General features: G+C 50.6%; 1 protein-coding gene across 1 annotated transcript; it reads left to right on the plus strand.

Moving 5' to 3' along the window:
* Positions 1 to 1682: 1682 nt before the first annotated feature.
* On the plus strand, positions 1683 to 13224 carry LOC135028554 (uncharacterized). Its single transcript, XM_063953785.1, has 3 exons — positions 1683 to 5560; positions 7989 to 8626; positions 9043 to 13224. The coding sequence occupies exons 1-3, from the start codon at positions 1860 to 1862 to the stop codon at positions 12906 to 12908; spliced, it is 8205 nt and encodes a 2734-aa protein (XP_063809855.1). The 5' UTR covers positions 1683 to 1859; the 3' UTR covers positions 12909 to 13224.
* Positions 13225 to 16110: the final 2886 nt, after the last annotated feature.

Raw genomic sequence — 16110 nt, forward strand, 5'->3', positions numbered from 1 at the left:
GACGTAATAGTATACGATAAATAATTTGTGAGAAGTTCATTTACGAGTATATTGAAGAAATACTTGCAATTGTGAGTTCTCCTAAAAGCCGTGAATTTGTTATATGTAACTAAAATGTTTAATGCTTGACTATATTACCTGTGATACCATATGATCTCGAACTGCTGATCTGCATATTGATCTGTTCCTATATATAGTGACATTGCTTAATTTCAATTCTACCCTACTAAACCGTTTAACACAATAGCAGTGACACCTTATTGGTGATAATAAAATACCAGTCACTGTCCAAAAGTGTGGTGACTTGTTTGTCTGGGGTCTGTTTGGGGGCCTCATCCTTCTGCTGGGTATCCAGAGGTGACAAGAAAGCAAAGTCCAAGAAGACTGGGACCGACATCATCAGGGGAAATTAAGGTACGAAACACCGCCACTTCACCACCCGGTGGCCTGTGACAACTTGGCGTCCACGAACAGGATCGAATCAGATTAAAGCAAGATGTCGGAACCACAACCCTCATCACTCGCGCCGGCCCAGGAGAAAGGATCAGGCAGGAGGAAGGTCCCAGCCGGGCAAACCTGCCTCCACCAGCAGCAATGGCATCACCCATCACTATGCCATATTACATGGGGGCTCCATGGGTGTTGACGTATTCTGGTGATGACCACTTCCCTGGCACGAGTACTTTCAGAGACTTCAGAGATAATATGCGGACCTTGTTTCAACTATACCCACTGAGTGAAGCGCAGCAGGTGGCGATACTGATTGCCCAACTGAAGGGATCCGCTCTGGGTGAGGTGAAATCCTGGGAGAACGACCAGAGAGCAACTGTCGAGGGCATATTGGAAAAATTGAGGACCACCTTCGACTCACGGACAGTTACCGAGCTCAAAGAACTACTATATGCCCGGAAACAGAAGCCTCACGAGTCATTGAGGGACTTCACTCTGGGGCTGCATGAGGCGATGCAAGCTGTGATAGCTCTGGACCCAAATGAAGGACTGCAAAAAGATAAGATCCTTAGCGACCTTTTTATTAAGGGAGCAAGAGGAGAAGCCACTCGCGCACAGCTGAAGCTGTGGAAGGGGCAGAATGTTGGGTGCACTTTTGCCAAATTTAAAGAGACAATGATGGATGCTCTCGGAGGGGACCGGGTGAGACCAGGAGGTGACTTCTCGTCGAACTGTCTGACCGATGAAGAGCATGAGGATGTCCCGCAGCCCATACGATGTATACCTCAGACCACCAAGGGCACTGTTACCCAGCAGTCCCGATCCGCCCTTGCCCAAGATGAGGGCCTGGTCAACGCACTGGCAGAGATACGACAGGGTATGTCTGACATGGGTCGATAACTACAAGCACTTCAACAGAACCAACAGAGAGTCGGTTGCAGCGATTGGCACCACGAGCGCGGAGGAAGGAACATTTCCCAATGGCGAAGGGATTTCCCAAGATCTTCAGGCCGACGCCCTACAGACCAGTTCGATTCACAGGGGCGGCCGATATGTAGACGGTGCCGTCAGAGCGGTCACATCGAAAGAAACTGCCGGAGTGAGGCTTTAAACGACGAGATCCCGAGGCGAGGGACCGACCCTCGGGAGGAACCTCGCCAATAGGTCCATCAACGCAGGAATGGTGGCCTCGATATGTTGGAAAGTGCCCTCACTTGAAAATTTGGGTCAACGGAGTCGAAATACCAGCTCTTCTAGATACTGGGTCTCAAGTGACTACGATTCAACTTGCAGAGTTTCAACGGCATTGGGATGAAAGCGAGATTGTGACGCCACCAAACACATGGCTCCAGCTATTGGCTAGCAACGGAGAGCAGATAAAGTTCTGTGGCTACTGGGAGGCCAACTTAATGATCGGCAAGGCTAGCCTAAAGCAGCAAGGGTGTCTGGTGACCACAGCGAATAGTGGACACCTACCTCCCATCATACTCGGAATGAATGTCCTAAAGAATTGTCCCGATGAGTTGGTGGAGGCTCTCCGGTTCGAGATGCGATCTGCAGCCCCGCAGGAACGGAAGACGTTGCAGCAGACAGTACGGCTGCTTGAGGGTCAGAAGAGGTTCGTTAATGCCAGGGGAGAAGTGGGCAAGGCCAGAGTAGCTGATCATCGACCTGTAATTCTCCTACCCAATTCTGAACATGTCGTGTGGTGCAAGGCAAGGATCGGCCCAGGTGGGCAGGACTACGAGGCAATGATCGAATCCTGCGATACAGATGGACAACAACAATTTGCGGTGGCGAGGACCTTAGCAAAGGTGGAACATGGAAGAGTTCCAGTCTGTGTCTTGAACCCACACAGTTTTCCTATTCAGCTGTTCAAGCATTGCCCGGTGGCTAAAGTGATTCAAGTGGATTTTCAGGACGTGATGGAGACAAGTGTGCCGGTGGTCCAGCAGAGGGGTATGACAGGGCACAAGGCTACTGAAGATGAAACCCCATGGTGGGAGGAGATCCGAATTGGCGATTCTGACACCCCTGAGGAAAGACGCCAGGGAGTGCTTCAGGTGGTAAAGAAGAATGCCCAGGCCTTCAGTCAGTACCCATCCGACTTCGGAAAAGCAGAGAGTGTGTACCACCACATCCACACCGGGAGCAGTCCTCCCATCAAGGAACGGCACAGACCATTGCCACCAGCTATGTACCAACCTGTACGCAACATGATCTCCGAGATGAAGGATGCGGGTGTGATTCATGAAAGCCACAGCCCATGGGCCGCCCCTCTGGTGATAGTGAAGAAAAAGGATGGCAGTTTGCGCTTTTGTGTGGACTACCGGAAGTTGAATGCAGTGACTCACAAGGACGCCTATCCGCTACCGAGAATTGAAGAATCTCTGACGGCGTTGAAGACAGCGACGTACTTCTCCACTCTTGACCTCACAAGTGGGTACTGGCAGATCCCGATGGCTGTGGAGGACAGGGAGAAGACTGCGTTTACAACGCCGATGGGTCTCTTCGAGTTCGACAGGATGCCATTTGGACTCTGCAATGCCCCAGCCACCTTCCAGAGAGTCATGGAGCACTGTTTGGGACACAGGAACTTTGAGATGGTCCTGCTTTACCTGGATGACGTCATCATCTACTCCAGGAGCTATGAGGAGCACCTCCAGCACTTGGATGAGGTGTTTGCCCAGTTGACCAAATGCGGGCTGAAGTTAAAGCCATCGAAGTGTCATCTATTGAAGCCGAAAGTGCAATACCTCGGGCACATCGTCAGTGCTGAGGGTGTGAAGCCAGAACCAGAGAAGATCCGTGTTGTGAGAGATTGGCCTGTACCGAGGACAGTGAAGGATGTCCGAAGCTTCTTGGGCTTTGTTGGATACTACAGGCGCTTCATTGAAAACTTTGCAAAAGTGGCTACCCCATTAAATGAGCTGCTACGAGGCAAGTCAGGTCAAGAGCAGAGAAGTGCGTCCAGAGTCAAGTGGACAGAGGCACAACAGACCTCCTTTGATCAGCTGAAGGCATCATTGATTGAGGCACCGCTATTAGCCTATCCAGACTACGGGAGGCCTTTCAAGCTGTATACCGATGCCAGTCACCGTGGACTAGGAGCTGTACTATCCCAGGAGCAAGATGGCCGAGAGAGAGTCATTGCATACGCCAGCCGAGGCCTGAAGACGACCGAACGGAATTGTGAGAATTACTCGGCCTTCAAGTTGGAGCTTCTTGCCCTTGTCTGGGCCGTAACCGAGAAATTCAAAAACTACTTGGCCGCCACACCTTTCGAGATTGTGACAGACAATAACCCATTGGCACACTTGTCTACAGCACGCCTGCCGGCTCAGGAACAGCGGTGGATGTCCCGTCTCGCTGGGTTTCGCTACACGGTAGTCTACCGGAGTGGAAAATCTAACGGAAATGCCGACGCCTTGTCCCGCCTGCCCACTGATGACATAGCTGAAGAGGAGAAGGATTGGTCGGAAGATGTAGAGACCCCAACTTTCAAGCCACAAAGGAGGAGATACTGCATCGTCACTTCTGACCCTGTTGCCGCCACATCTGATGCGAGTCCTGATAGCCTGCCCTGTGACAACTTAGGGTTCGATTGGGTGAAAGTGCAACACGAGAGTCCAGTGATGCAAGAGTTGATGGGCCACCTTTGTCGCAAGAGTCAACTGACCCAGACCCAGAGAGCCGTTGCCGATCCCGAGTTGGTCAAACTGCTACGACACCGAGACCGTCTCAGCATCAAGCATGGACTATTGGTTCGAACCAGTACCGATCCCAGTACGAACCAGACCATCGTACAAACCGTGGTGCCCAGACAACAAGCCCACTTCCTGCTGACCGCTTATCACAATCAGTCCGGTCACTTTGGCACCCAGAAAACGGAAGCTACCTTGAGGAGGAGGTATTTCTGGGTCGGCATGAGAGAGGATATCGGGCAGTGGTGCCGTGATTGCGTGGCCTGCAACCTGAAGAGGAGGCCCGAAGCCAGCCAAAAGGATCCCCTGCATCCCATCAAAAGCCATCGGCCGTTGGAGCTTGTGGCCCTGGACCATGTAAAACTCGAACCCAGTCCCAGTGGGTACCAGTATGCCTTAACAATGACTGATTACTATAGCAAGTTCCTGGTCGTTGCCCCTGTTCGTGACTTGACTGCTAAAACCACCGCAGAAGTATTCCTCAAGAACTTTGCAAGGCCCTATGGGTACCCCGATCGGATCTTAACTGACCAAGGCCCAGCATTTGAGTCACAGCTGTTTCAGGAGTTGTGCACCCTATATGGATGTCGGAAGCTGAGGACGACGGCCTATCACCCTCAGTGTAATGGACTGTGTGAGAGGGCAAATCAGACGGTCATCAACATGCTGCGAAGCCTATCTGCTGAGAAACGCTCACAATGGCCAACACTGCTACCTGAATTGGCCTACCTGTACAACAATACTGAGCATTGTTCCACTGGCTTCACCCCTTACTACCTTATGTTTGGACGTCAAGGAAAGCTTCCGAAGGACCTCGAGTTGACTCCTGTAGTGACTGAGCCAATGATTCCACAGAATGATTGGGTGCGGGAGCACCAACACCGTATTGAATCCGCACGAGAAATAGTTAATCAGCGCATGGAAGCAGCACATCACCGTCAAGAGATGGGCTATAACAGCAATATCCATGCTACACCCCTGCAACTCGGAGATTGTGTATGGAAAAAGAAAAATCACCGTTCGAGTAAGCTTGATGCCATGTGGGAGGATACCCCGTACATTGTGGTGGGAGTCCCCACTGATGGCCTGTATGCCTACAGAATTCAAAAAGGAAAAGAAGGTCCCATCAGCACAGTACCTCGTGATCAGATTAAAAGATGTAGCACCAAGGTGTGTGAATCCAAGCGAGAGGATGTACCTGTGGCAGAGGAATGCGGACCTTCAATGGGTGCCCCACTACATGACCCCATAGAGCTACCTCTCTTCATGTGTGGCTCAGTTCCTTCAGGCCCGTCAGGGGTCATCACCCTAGAACAGCCAGTACCCAGGCCTGTTGATAATCCAAGTGGTCCCAGTCATGCTGTTGAGCAATCTTTCAGTGATGTACCTGACCCTGCAGTCAGAAGGTCAGAAAGAAGCACCCAAGGTGTCTTGCCCCTAAGGTATAGGGAATAAATGTGTATGTGTTCACTGTATACATACTTACCTGTGATTGTAAAAATTGCATTCTTGATGTACTTTGTATTCATGCCAATTGAACTCTTAAGTAATGCATGAAGGACTACTTAACAAAGTGTTTGGACATCCAATTTTAAAGTTAGATGTTGTGTATGTTGCTATGAGAAAGACTGTCAGGACATTGTACATAAATGATGCTTTTGCGTGAGGACACGCAACCTTCAAGTGGGGGAATATGTGGCACTATCCTGTGGTGTTCCCACTACAGTACAGGCCCATGCCTAGCAACGCAGCACTGCATAGGTTAACTATCCTCTAACTTTTAGTGATGTCAGCAGGAGCTGACATGGGGGGCACTAGGACCCAGGGAAGTCAAGTCTAGAACCAGAGGAGCCCAACTGTCACAGCCAGAGAGCTGGGAGAAAAGTACCCTGCGATTGGCTGACCCCATGACCTTTTCAGAGCGAGAAGCTGAGGAGGCAGGGTGACTGCTCTGAGGAGAGTGTGTGAGGCTGCAGTGTGGAGAGTTGTCGTCCAGAGAGCCCTAAAAGGGGTGACCAGCGGCGAAAAGAGAGCGGTCGCAAGTGGAGCAGTCTGCGCCCGACAACTGAGTGAGACGCTTGGGAAGGAAGCGTCACAGCTGCTGAGAGAGAAGTGCTGACAGGAATCATATCAGCGTGTGAGCCGCAAGTGAAGCAGCATGGAGTCTCTGTCATCACAGCTGGGAAGCACTGAAGAGGCTGCCTGACAGTGAGAGGATGGAGTGTAGCTGCGGGGAACAGTGAGTAACCTTGCCCCTTCACATTGTGTCTGTAACAGTGCCTCAGCACAGCCAGCCATACCTCAGTGACAGTGCCTCAGTACAGCCAGCCATACCCCAGTGACAGCCAGAACCCCTTTTTGTGTCATTCTCCAGTCAGCCCTGTTTAAGTCTGTCAGCACAGCCTAAGACCCCTGTCACCCATCACCTGAGGCTGCCAGGGTCAGACAGACAGTTAGAGGTGTTGTCAGTCAGTGAGGCCATTTCAGCAGCAGCTCAACTTGACAGCCAGCCAACCCTTGCCAACTCAGCCAGGTGCTTCCCTCATGCAGCAATATTCCCATTTGTTACTACAGACAGAGAGGGGAAGAGCCCTGAGATATATGACACCTGTCAGCCAACCAGTACCGCAGCAGCACAGCCGTGTCCGACAGGCAGAGCCCAGGGGGAGAATTTGATGCTTTTAATCTACGCAAGGTCACCCGGGGACAGCGACAGTGTTGTGTTCAAGGAATGAGAAAAAAAGGTTACTGCCTATTAGGAGTTACCTTAAAGAAGGTGATATTAGTTAGCACTAGTACCGACAGAACCAGCCCGTGCGAACAGTATTGATCCCCCCCTTACCCTAAATAGTGAGTGGCTATCTGACAGAATTGCATCCAGTTATTTTAGTCCGTATTTACCTCAGGATTTATACTGAAAGCCTTCCTATAAGATATCGGAGATAATATACAAAACTCAGTTACTAGTCACTGCCGGATTGTACTCCTACACCCTCTAGTGGACACTTGAGATACTGTAAGGAACACTACGGTTAATAGTAATTCTACAGCCACCGTGTGGACACTTGGGACACTAATTTGGACACCGTTCCTGGTTACTTGCTGCCAGTCAATTGGTAGACATTTAAGGTTATGGTTAATAGTGACGTAATAGTATACGATAAATAATTTGTGAGAAGTTCATTTACGAGTATATTGAAGAAATACTTGCAATTGTGAGTTCTCCTAAAAGCCGTGAATTTGTTATATGTAACTAAAATGTTTAATGCTTGACTATATTACCTGTGATACCATATGATCTCGAACTGCTGATCTGCATATTGATCTGTTCCTATATATAGTGACATTGCTTAATTTCAATTCTACCCTACTAAACCGTTTAACACAATAGCAGTGACACCTTATTGGTGATAATAAAATACCAGTCACTGTCCAAAAGTGTGGTGACTTGTTTGTCTGGGGTCTGTTTGGGGGCCTCATCCTTCTGCTGGGTATCCAGAGGTGACAAGAAAGCAAAGTCCAAGAAGACTGGGACCGACATCATCAGGGGAAATTAAGGTACGAAACACCGCCACTTCACCACCCGGTGGCCTGTGACAACTTGGCGTCCACGAACAGGATCGAATCAGATTAAAGCAAGATGTCGGAACCACAACCCTCATCACTCGCGCCGGCCCAGGAGAAAGGATCAGGCCAGGAGGAAGGTCCCAGCCGGGCAAACCTGCCTCCACCAGCAGCAATGGCATCACCCATCACTATGCCATATTACATGGGGGCTCCATGGGTGTTGACGTATTCTGGTGATGACCACTTCCCTGGCACGAGTACTTTCAGAGACTTCAGAGATAATATGCGGACCTTGTTTCAACTATACCCACTGAGTGAAGCGCAGCAGGTGGCGATACTGATTGCCCAACTGAAGGGATCCGCTCTGGGTGAGGTGAAATCCTGGGAGAACGACCAGAGAGCAACTGTCGAGGGCATATTGGAAAAATTGAGGACCACCTTCGACTCACGGACAGTTACCGAGCTCAAAGAACTACTATATGCCCGGAAACAGAAGCCTCACGAGTCATTGAGGGACTTCACTCTGGGGCTGCATGAGGCGATGCAAGCTGTGATAGCTCTGGACCCAAATGAAGGACTGCAAAAAGATAAGATCCTTAGCGACCTTTTTATTAAGGGAGCAAGAGGAGAAGCCACTCGCGCACAGCTGAAGCTGTGGAAGGGGCAGAATGTTGGGTGCACTTTTGCCAAATTTAAAGAGACAATGATGGATGCTCTCGGAGGGGACCGGGTGAGACCAGGAGGTGACTTCTCGTCGAACTGTCTGACCGATGAAGAGCATGAGGATGTCCCGCAGCCCATACGATGTATACCTCAGACCACCAAGGGCACTGTTACCCAGCAGTCCCGATCCGCCCTTGCCCAAGATGAGGGCCTGGTCAACGCACTGGCAGAGATACGACAGGGTATGTCTGACATGGGTCGACAACTACAAGCACTTCAACAGAACCAACAGAGAGTCGGTTGCAGCGATTGGCACCACGAGCGCGGAGGAAGGAACATTTCCCAATGGCGAAGGGATTTCCCAAGATCTTCAGGCCGACGCCCTACAGACCAGTTCGATTCACAGGGGCGGCCGATATGTAGACGGTGCCGTCAGAGCGGTCACATCGAAAGAAACTGCCGGAGTGAGGCTTTAAACGACGAGATCCCGAGGCGAGGGACCGACCCTCGGGAGGAACCTCGCCAATAGGTCCATCAACGCAGGAATGGTGGCCTCGATATGTTGGAAAGTGCCCTCACTTGAAAATTTGGGTCAACGGAGTCGAAATACCAGCTCTTCTAGATACTGGGTCTCAAGTGACTACGATTCAACTTGCAGAGTTTCAACGGCATTGGGATGAAAGCGAGATTGTGACGCCACCAAACACATGGCTCCAGCTATTGGCTAGCAACGGAGAGCAGATAAAGTTCTGTGGCTACTGGGAGGCCAACTTAATGATCGGCAAGGCTAGCCTAAAGCAGCAAGGGTGTCTGGTGACCACAGCGAATAGTGGACACCTACCTCCCATCATACTCGGAATGAATGTCCTAAAGAATTGTCCCGATGAGTTGGTGGAGGCTCTCCGGTTCGAGATGCGATCTGCAGCCCCGCAGGAACGGAAGACGTTGCAGCAGACAGTACGGCTGCTTGAGGGTCAGAAGAGGTTCGTTAATGCCAGGGGAGAAGTGGGCAAGGCCAGAGTAGCTGATCATCGACCTGTAATTCTCCTACCCAATTCTGAACATGTCGTGTGGTGCAAGGCAAGGATCGGCCCAGGTGGGCAGGACTACGAGGCAATGATCGAATCCTGCGATACAGATGGACAACAACAATTTGCGGTGGCGAGGACCTTAGCAAAGGTGGAACATGGAAGAGTTCCAGTCCGTGTCTTGAACCCACACAGTTTTCCTATTCAGCTGTTCAAGCATTGCCCGGTGGCTAAAGTGATTCAAGTGGATTTTCAGGACGTGATGGAGACAAGTGTGCCGGTGGTCCAGCAGAGGGGTATGACAGGGCACAAGGCTACTGAAGATGAAACCCCATGGTGGGAGGAGATCCGAATTGGCGATTCTGACACCCCTGAGGAAAGACGCCAGGGAGTGCTTCAGGTGGTAAAGAAGAATGCCCAGGCCTTCAGTCAGTACCCATCCGACTTCGGAAAAGCAGAGAGTGTGTACCACCACATCCACACCGGGAGCAGTCCTCCCATCAAGGAACGGCACAGACCATTGCCACCAGCTATGTACCAACCTGTACGCAACATGATCTCCGAGATGAAGGATGCGGGTGTGATTCATGAAAGCCACAGCCCATGGGCCGCCCCTCTGGTGATAGTGAAGAAAAAGGATGGCAGTTTGCGCTTTTGTGTGGACTACCGGAAGTTGAATGCAGTGACTCACAAGGACGCCTATCCGCTACCGAGAATTGAAGAATCTCTGACGGCGTTGAAGACAGCGACGTACTTCTCCACTCTTGACCTCACAAGTGGGTACTGGCAGATCCCGATGGCTGTGGAGGACAGGGAGAAGACTGCGTTTACAACGCCGATGGGTCTCTTCGAGTTCGACAGGATGCCATTTGGACTCTGCAATGCCCCAGCCACCTTCCAGAGAGTCATGGAGCACTGTTTGGGACACAGGAACTTTGAGATGGTCCTGCTTTACCTGGATGACGTCATCATCTACTCCAGGAGCTATGAGGAGCACCTCCAGCACTTGGATGAGGTGTTTGCCCAGTTGACCAAATGCGGGCTGAAGTTAAAGCCATCGAAGTGTCATCTATTGAAGCCGAAAGTGCAATACCTCGGGCACATCGTCAGTGCTGAGGGTGTGAAGCCAGAACCAGAGAAGATCCGTGTTGTGAGAGATTGGCCTGTACCGAGGACAGTGAAGGATGTCCGAAGCTTCTTGGGCTTTGTTGGATACTACAGGCGCTTCATTGAAAACTTTGCAAAAGTGGCTACCCCATTAAATGAGCTGCTACGAGGCAAGTCAGGTCAAGAGCAGAGAAGTGCGTCCAGAGTCAAGTGGACAGAGGCACAACAGACCTCCTTTGATCAGCTGAAGGCATCATTGATTGAGGCACCGCTATTAGCCTATCCAGACTACGGGAGGCCTTTCAAGCTGTATACCGATGCCAGTCACCGTGGACTAGGAGCTGTACTATCCCAGGAGCAAGATGGCCGAGAGAGAGTCATTGCATACGCCAGCCGAGGCCTGAAGACGACCGAACGGAATTGTGAGAATTACTCGGCCTTCAAGTTGGAGCTTCTTGCCCTTGTCTGGGCCGTAACCGAGAAATTCAAAAACTACTTGGCCGCCACACCTTTCGAGATTGTGACAGACAATAACCCATTGGCACACTTGTCTACAGCACGCCTGCCGGCTCTGGAACAGCGGTGGATGTCCCGTCTCGCTGGGTTTCGCTACACGGTAGTCTACCGGAGTGGAAAATCTAACGGAAATGCCGACGCCTTGTCCCGCCTGCCCACTGATGACATAGCTGAAGAGGAGAAGGATTGGTCGGAAGATGTAGAGACCCCAACTTTCAAGCCACAAAGGAGGAGATACTGCATCGTCACTTCTGACCCTGTTGCCGCCACATCTGATGCGAGTCCTGATAGCCTGCCCTGTGACAACTTAGGGTTCGATTGGGTGAAAGTGCAACGCGAGAGTCCAGTGATGCAAGAGTTGATGGGCCACCTTTGTCGCAAGAGTCAACTGACCCAGACCCAGAGAGCCGTTGCCGATCCCGAGTTGGTCAAACTGCTACGACACCGAGACCGTCTCAGCATCAAGCATGGACTATTGGTTCGAACCAGTACCGATCCCAGTACGAACCAGACCATCGTACAAACCGTGGTGCCCAGACAACAAGCCCACTTCCTGCTGACCGCTTATCACAATCAGTCCGGTCACTTTGGCACCCAGAAAACGGAAGCTACCTTGAGGAGGAGGTATTTCTGGGTCGGCATGAGAGAGGATATCGGGCAGTGGTGCCGTGATTGCGTGGCCTGCAACCTGAAGAGGAGGCCCGAAGCCAGCCAAAAGGATCCCCTGCATCCCATCAAAAGCCATCGGCCGTTGGAGCTTGTGGCCCTGGACCATGTAAAACTCGAACCCAGTCCCAGTGGGTACCAGTATGCCTTAACAATGACTGATTACTATAGCAAGTTCCTGGTCGTTGCCCCTGTTCGTGACTTGACTGCTAAAACCACCGCAGAAGTATTCCTCAAGAACTTTGCAAGGCCCTATGGGTACCCCGATCGGATCTTAACTGACCAAGGCCCAGCATTTGAGTCACAGCTGTTTCAGGAGTTGTGCACCCTATATGGATGTCGGAAGCTGAGGACGACGGCCTATCACCCTCAGTGTAATGGACTGTGTGAGAGGGCAAATCAGACGGTCATCAACATGCTGCGAAGCCTATCTGCTGAGAAACGCTCACAATGGCCAACACTGCTACCTGAATTGGCCTACCTGTACAACAATACTGAGCATTGTTCCACTGGCTTCACCCCTTACTACCTTATGTTTGGACGTCAAGGAAAGCTTCCGAAGGACCTCGAGTTGACTCCTGTAGTGACTGAGCCAATGATTCCACAGAATGATTGGGTGCGGGAGCACCAACACCGTATTGAATCCGCACGAGAAATAGTTAATCAGCGCATGGAAGCAGCACATCACCGTCAAGAGATGGGCTATAACAGCAATATCCATGCTACACCCCTGCAACTCGGAGATTGTGTATGGAAAAAGAAAAATCACCGTTCGAGTAAGCTTGATGCCATGTGGGAGGATACCCCGTACATTGTGGTGGGAGTCCCCACTGATGGCCTGTATGCCTACAGAATTCAAAAAGTAAAAGAAGGTCCCATCAGCACAGTACCTCGTGATCAGATTAAAAGATGTAGCACCAAGGTGTGTGAATCCAAGCGAGAGGATGTACCTGTGGCAGAGGAATGCGGACCTTCAATGGGTGCCCCACTACATGACCCCATAGAGCTACTTCTCTTCATGTGTGGCTCAGTTCCTTCAGGCCCGTCAGGGGTCATCACCCTAGAACAGCCAGTACCCAGGCCTGTTGATAATCCAAGTGGTCCCAGTCATGCTGTTGAGCAATCTTTCAGTGATGTACCTGACCCTGCAGTCAGAAGGTCAGAAAGAAGCACCCAAGGTGTCTTGCCCCTAAGGTATAGGGAATAAATGTGTATGTGTTCACTGTATACATACTTACCTGTGATTGTAAAAATTGCATTCTTGATGTACTTTGTATTCATGCCAATTGAACTCTTAAGTAATGCATGAAGGACTACTTAACAAAGTGTTTGGACATCCAATTTTAAAGTTAGATGTTGTGTATGTTGCTATGAGAAAGACTGTCAGGACATTGTACATAAATGATGCTTTTGCGTGAGGACACGCAACCTTCAAGTGGGGGAATATGTGGCACTATCCTGTGGTGTTCCCACTACAGTACAGGCCCATGCCTAGCAACGCAGCACTGCATAGGTTAACTATCCTCTAACTTTTAGTGATGTCAGCAGGAGCTGACATGGGGGGCACTAGGACCCAGGGAAGTCAAGTCTAGAACCAGAGGAGCCCAACTGTCACAGCCAGAGAGCTGGGAGAAAAGTACCCTGCGATTGGCTGACCCCATGACCTTTTCAGAGCGAGAAGCTGAGGAGGCAGGGTGACTGCTCTGAGGAGAGTGTGTGAGGCTGCAGTGTGGAGAGTTGTCGTCCAGAGAGCCCTAAAAGGGGTGACCAGCGGCGAAAAGAGAGCGGTCGCAAGTGGAGCAGTCTGCGCCCGACAACTGAGTGAGACGCTTGGGAAGGAAGCGTCACAGCTGCTGAGAGAGAAGTGCTGACAGGAATCATATCAGCGTGTGAGCCGCAAGTGAAGCAGCATGGAGTCTCTGTCATCACAGCTGGGAAGCACTGAAGAGGCTGCCTGACAGTGAGAGGATGGAGTGTAGCTGCGGGGAACAGTGAGTAACCTTGCCCCTTCACATTGTGTCTGTAACAGTGCCTCAGCACAGCCAGCCATACCTCAGTGACAGTGCCTCAGTACAGCCAGCCATACCCCAGTGACAGCCAGAACCCCTTTTTGTGTCATTCTCCAGTCAGCCCTGTTTAAGTCTGTCAGCACAGCCTAAGACCCCTGTCACCCATCACCTGAGGCTGCCAGGGTCAGACAGACAGTTAGAGGTGTTGTCAGTCAGTGAGGCCATTTCAGCAGCAGCTCAACTTGACAGCCAGCCAACCCTTGCCAACTCAGCCAGGTGCTTCCCTCATGCAGCAATATTCCCATTTGTTACTACAGACAGAGAGGGGAAGAGCCCTGAGATATATGACACCTGTCAGCCAACCAGTACCGCAGCAGCACAGCCGTGTCCGACAGGCAGAGCCCAGGGGGAGAATTTGATGCTTTTAATCTACGCAAGGTCACCCGGGGACAGCGACAGTGTTGTGTTCAAGGAATGAGAAAAAAAGGTTACTGCCTATTAGGAGTTACCTTAAAGAAGGTGATATTAGTTAGCACTAGTACCGACAGAACCAGCCCGTGCGAACAGTATTGATCCCCCCCTTACCCTAAATAGTGAGTGGCTATCTGACAGAATTGCATCCAGTTATTTTAGTCCGTATTTACCTCAGGATTTATACTGAAAGCCTTCCTATAAGATATCGGAGATAATATACAAAACTCAGTTACTAGTCACTGCCGGATTGTACTCCTACACCCTCTAGTGGACACTTGAGATACTGTAAGGAACACTACGGTTAATAGTAATTCTACAGCCACCGTGTGGACACTTGGGACACTAATTTGGACACCGTTCCTGGTTACTTGCTGCCAGTCAATTGGTAGACATTTAAGGTTATGGTTAATAGTGACGTAATAGTATACGATAAATAATTTGTGAGAAGTTCATTTACGAGTATATTGAAGAAATACTTGCAATTGTGAGTTCTCCTAAAAGCCGTGAATTTGTTATATGTAACTAAAATGTTTAATGCTTGACTATATTACCTGTGATACCATATGATCTCGAACTGCTGATCTGCATATTGATCTGTTCCTATATATAGTGACATTGCTTAATTTCAATTCTACCCTACTAAACCGTTTAACACAATAGCAGTGACACCTTATTGGTGATAATAAAATACCAGTCACTGTCCAAAAGTGTGGTGACTTGTTTGTCTGGGGTCTGTTTGGGGGCCTCATCCTTCTGCTGGGTATCCAGAGGTGACAAGAAAGCAAAGTCCAAGAAGACTGGGACCGACATCATCAGGGGAAATTAAGGTACGAAACACCGCCACTTCACCACCCGGTGGCCTGTGACAACTTGGCGTCCACGAACAGGATCGAATCAGATTAAAGCAAGATGTCGGAACCACAACCCTCATCACTCGCGCCGGCCCAGGAGAAAGGATCAGGCCAGGAGGAAGGTCCCAGCCGGGCAAACCTGCCTCCACCAGCAGCAATGGCATCACCCATCACTATGCCATATTACATGGGGGCTCCATGGGTGTTGACGTATTCTGGTGATGACCACTTCCCTGGCACGAGTACTTTCAGAGACTTCAGAGATAATATGCGGACCTTGTTTCAACTATACCCACTGAGTGAAGCGCAGCAGGTGGCGATACTGATTGCCCAACTGAAGGGATCCGCTCTGGGTGAGGTGAAATCCTGGGAGAACGACCAGAGAGCAACTGTCGAGGGCATATTGGAAAAATTGAGGACCACCTTCGACTCACGGACAGTTACCGAGCTCAAAGAACTACTATATGCCCGGAAACAGAAGCCTCACGAGTCATTGAGGGACTTCACTCTGGGGCTGCATGAGGCGATGCAAGCTGTGATAGCTCTGGACCCAAATGAAGGACTGCAAAAAGATAAGATCCTTAGCGACCTTTTTATTAAGGGAGCAAGAGGAGAAGCCACTCGCGCACAGCTGAAGCTGTGGAAGGGGCAGAATGTTGGGTGCACTTTTGCCAAATTTAAAGAGACAATGATGGATGCTCTCGGAGGGGACCGGGTGAGACCAGGAGGTGACTTCTCGTCGAACTGTCTGACCGATGAAGAGCATGAGGATGTCCCGCAGCCCATACGATGTATACCTCAGACCACCAAGGGCACTGTTACCCAGCAGTCCCGATCCGCCCTTGCCCAAGATGAGGGCCTGGTCAACGCACTGGCAGAGATACGACAGGGTATGTCTGACATGGGTCGACAACTACAAGCACTTCAACAGAACCAACAGAGAGTCGGTTGCAGCGATTGGCACCACGAGCGCGGAGGAAGGAACATTTCCCAATGGCGAAGGGATTTCCCAAGATCTTCAGGCCGACGCCCTACAGACCAGTTCGATTCACAGGGGCGGCCGATATGTAGACGG

Source organism: Pseudophryne corroboree, chromosome 2, assembly GCF_028390025.1.
Source record: "Pseudophryne corroboree isolate aPseCor3 chromosome 2, aPseCor3.hap2, whole genome shotgun sequence".
Taxonomy (NCBI): domain Eukaryota; kingdom Metazoa; phylum Chordata; class Amphibia; order Anura; family Myobatrachidae; genus Pseudophryne; species Pseudophryne corroboree.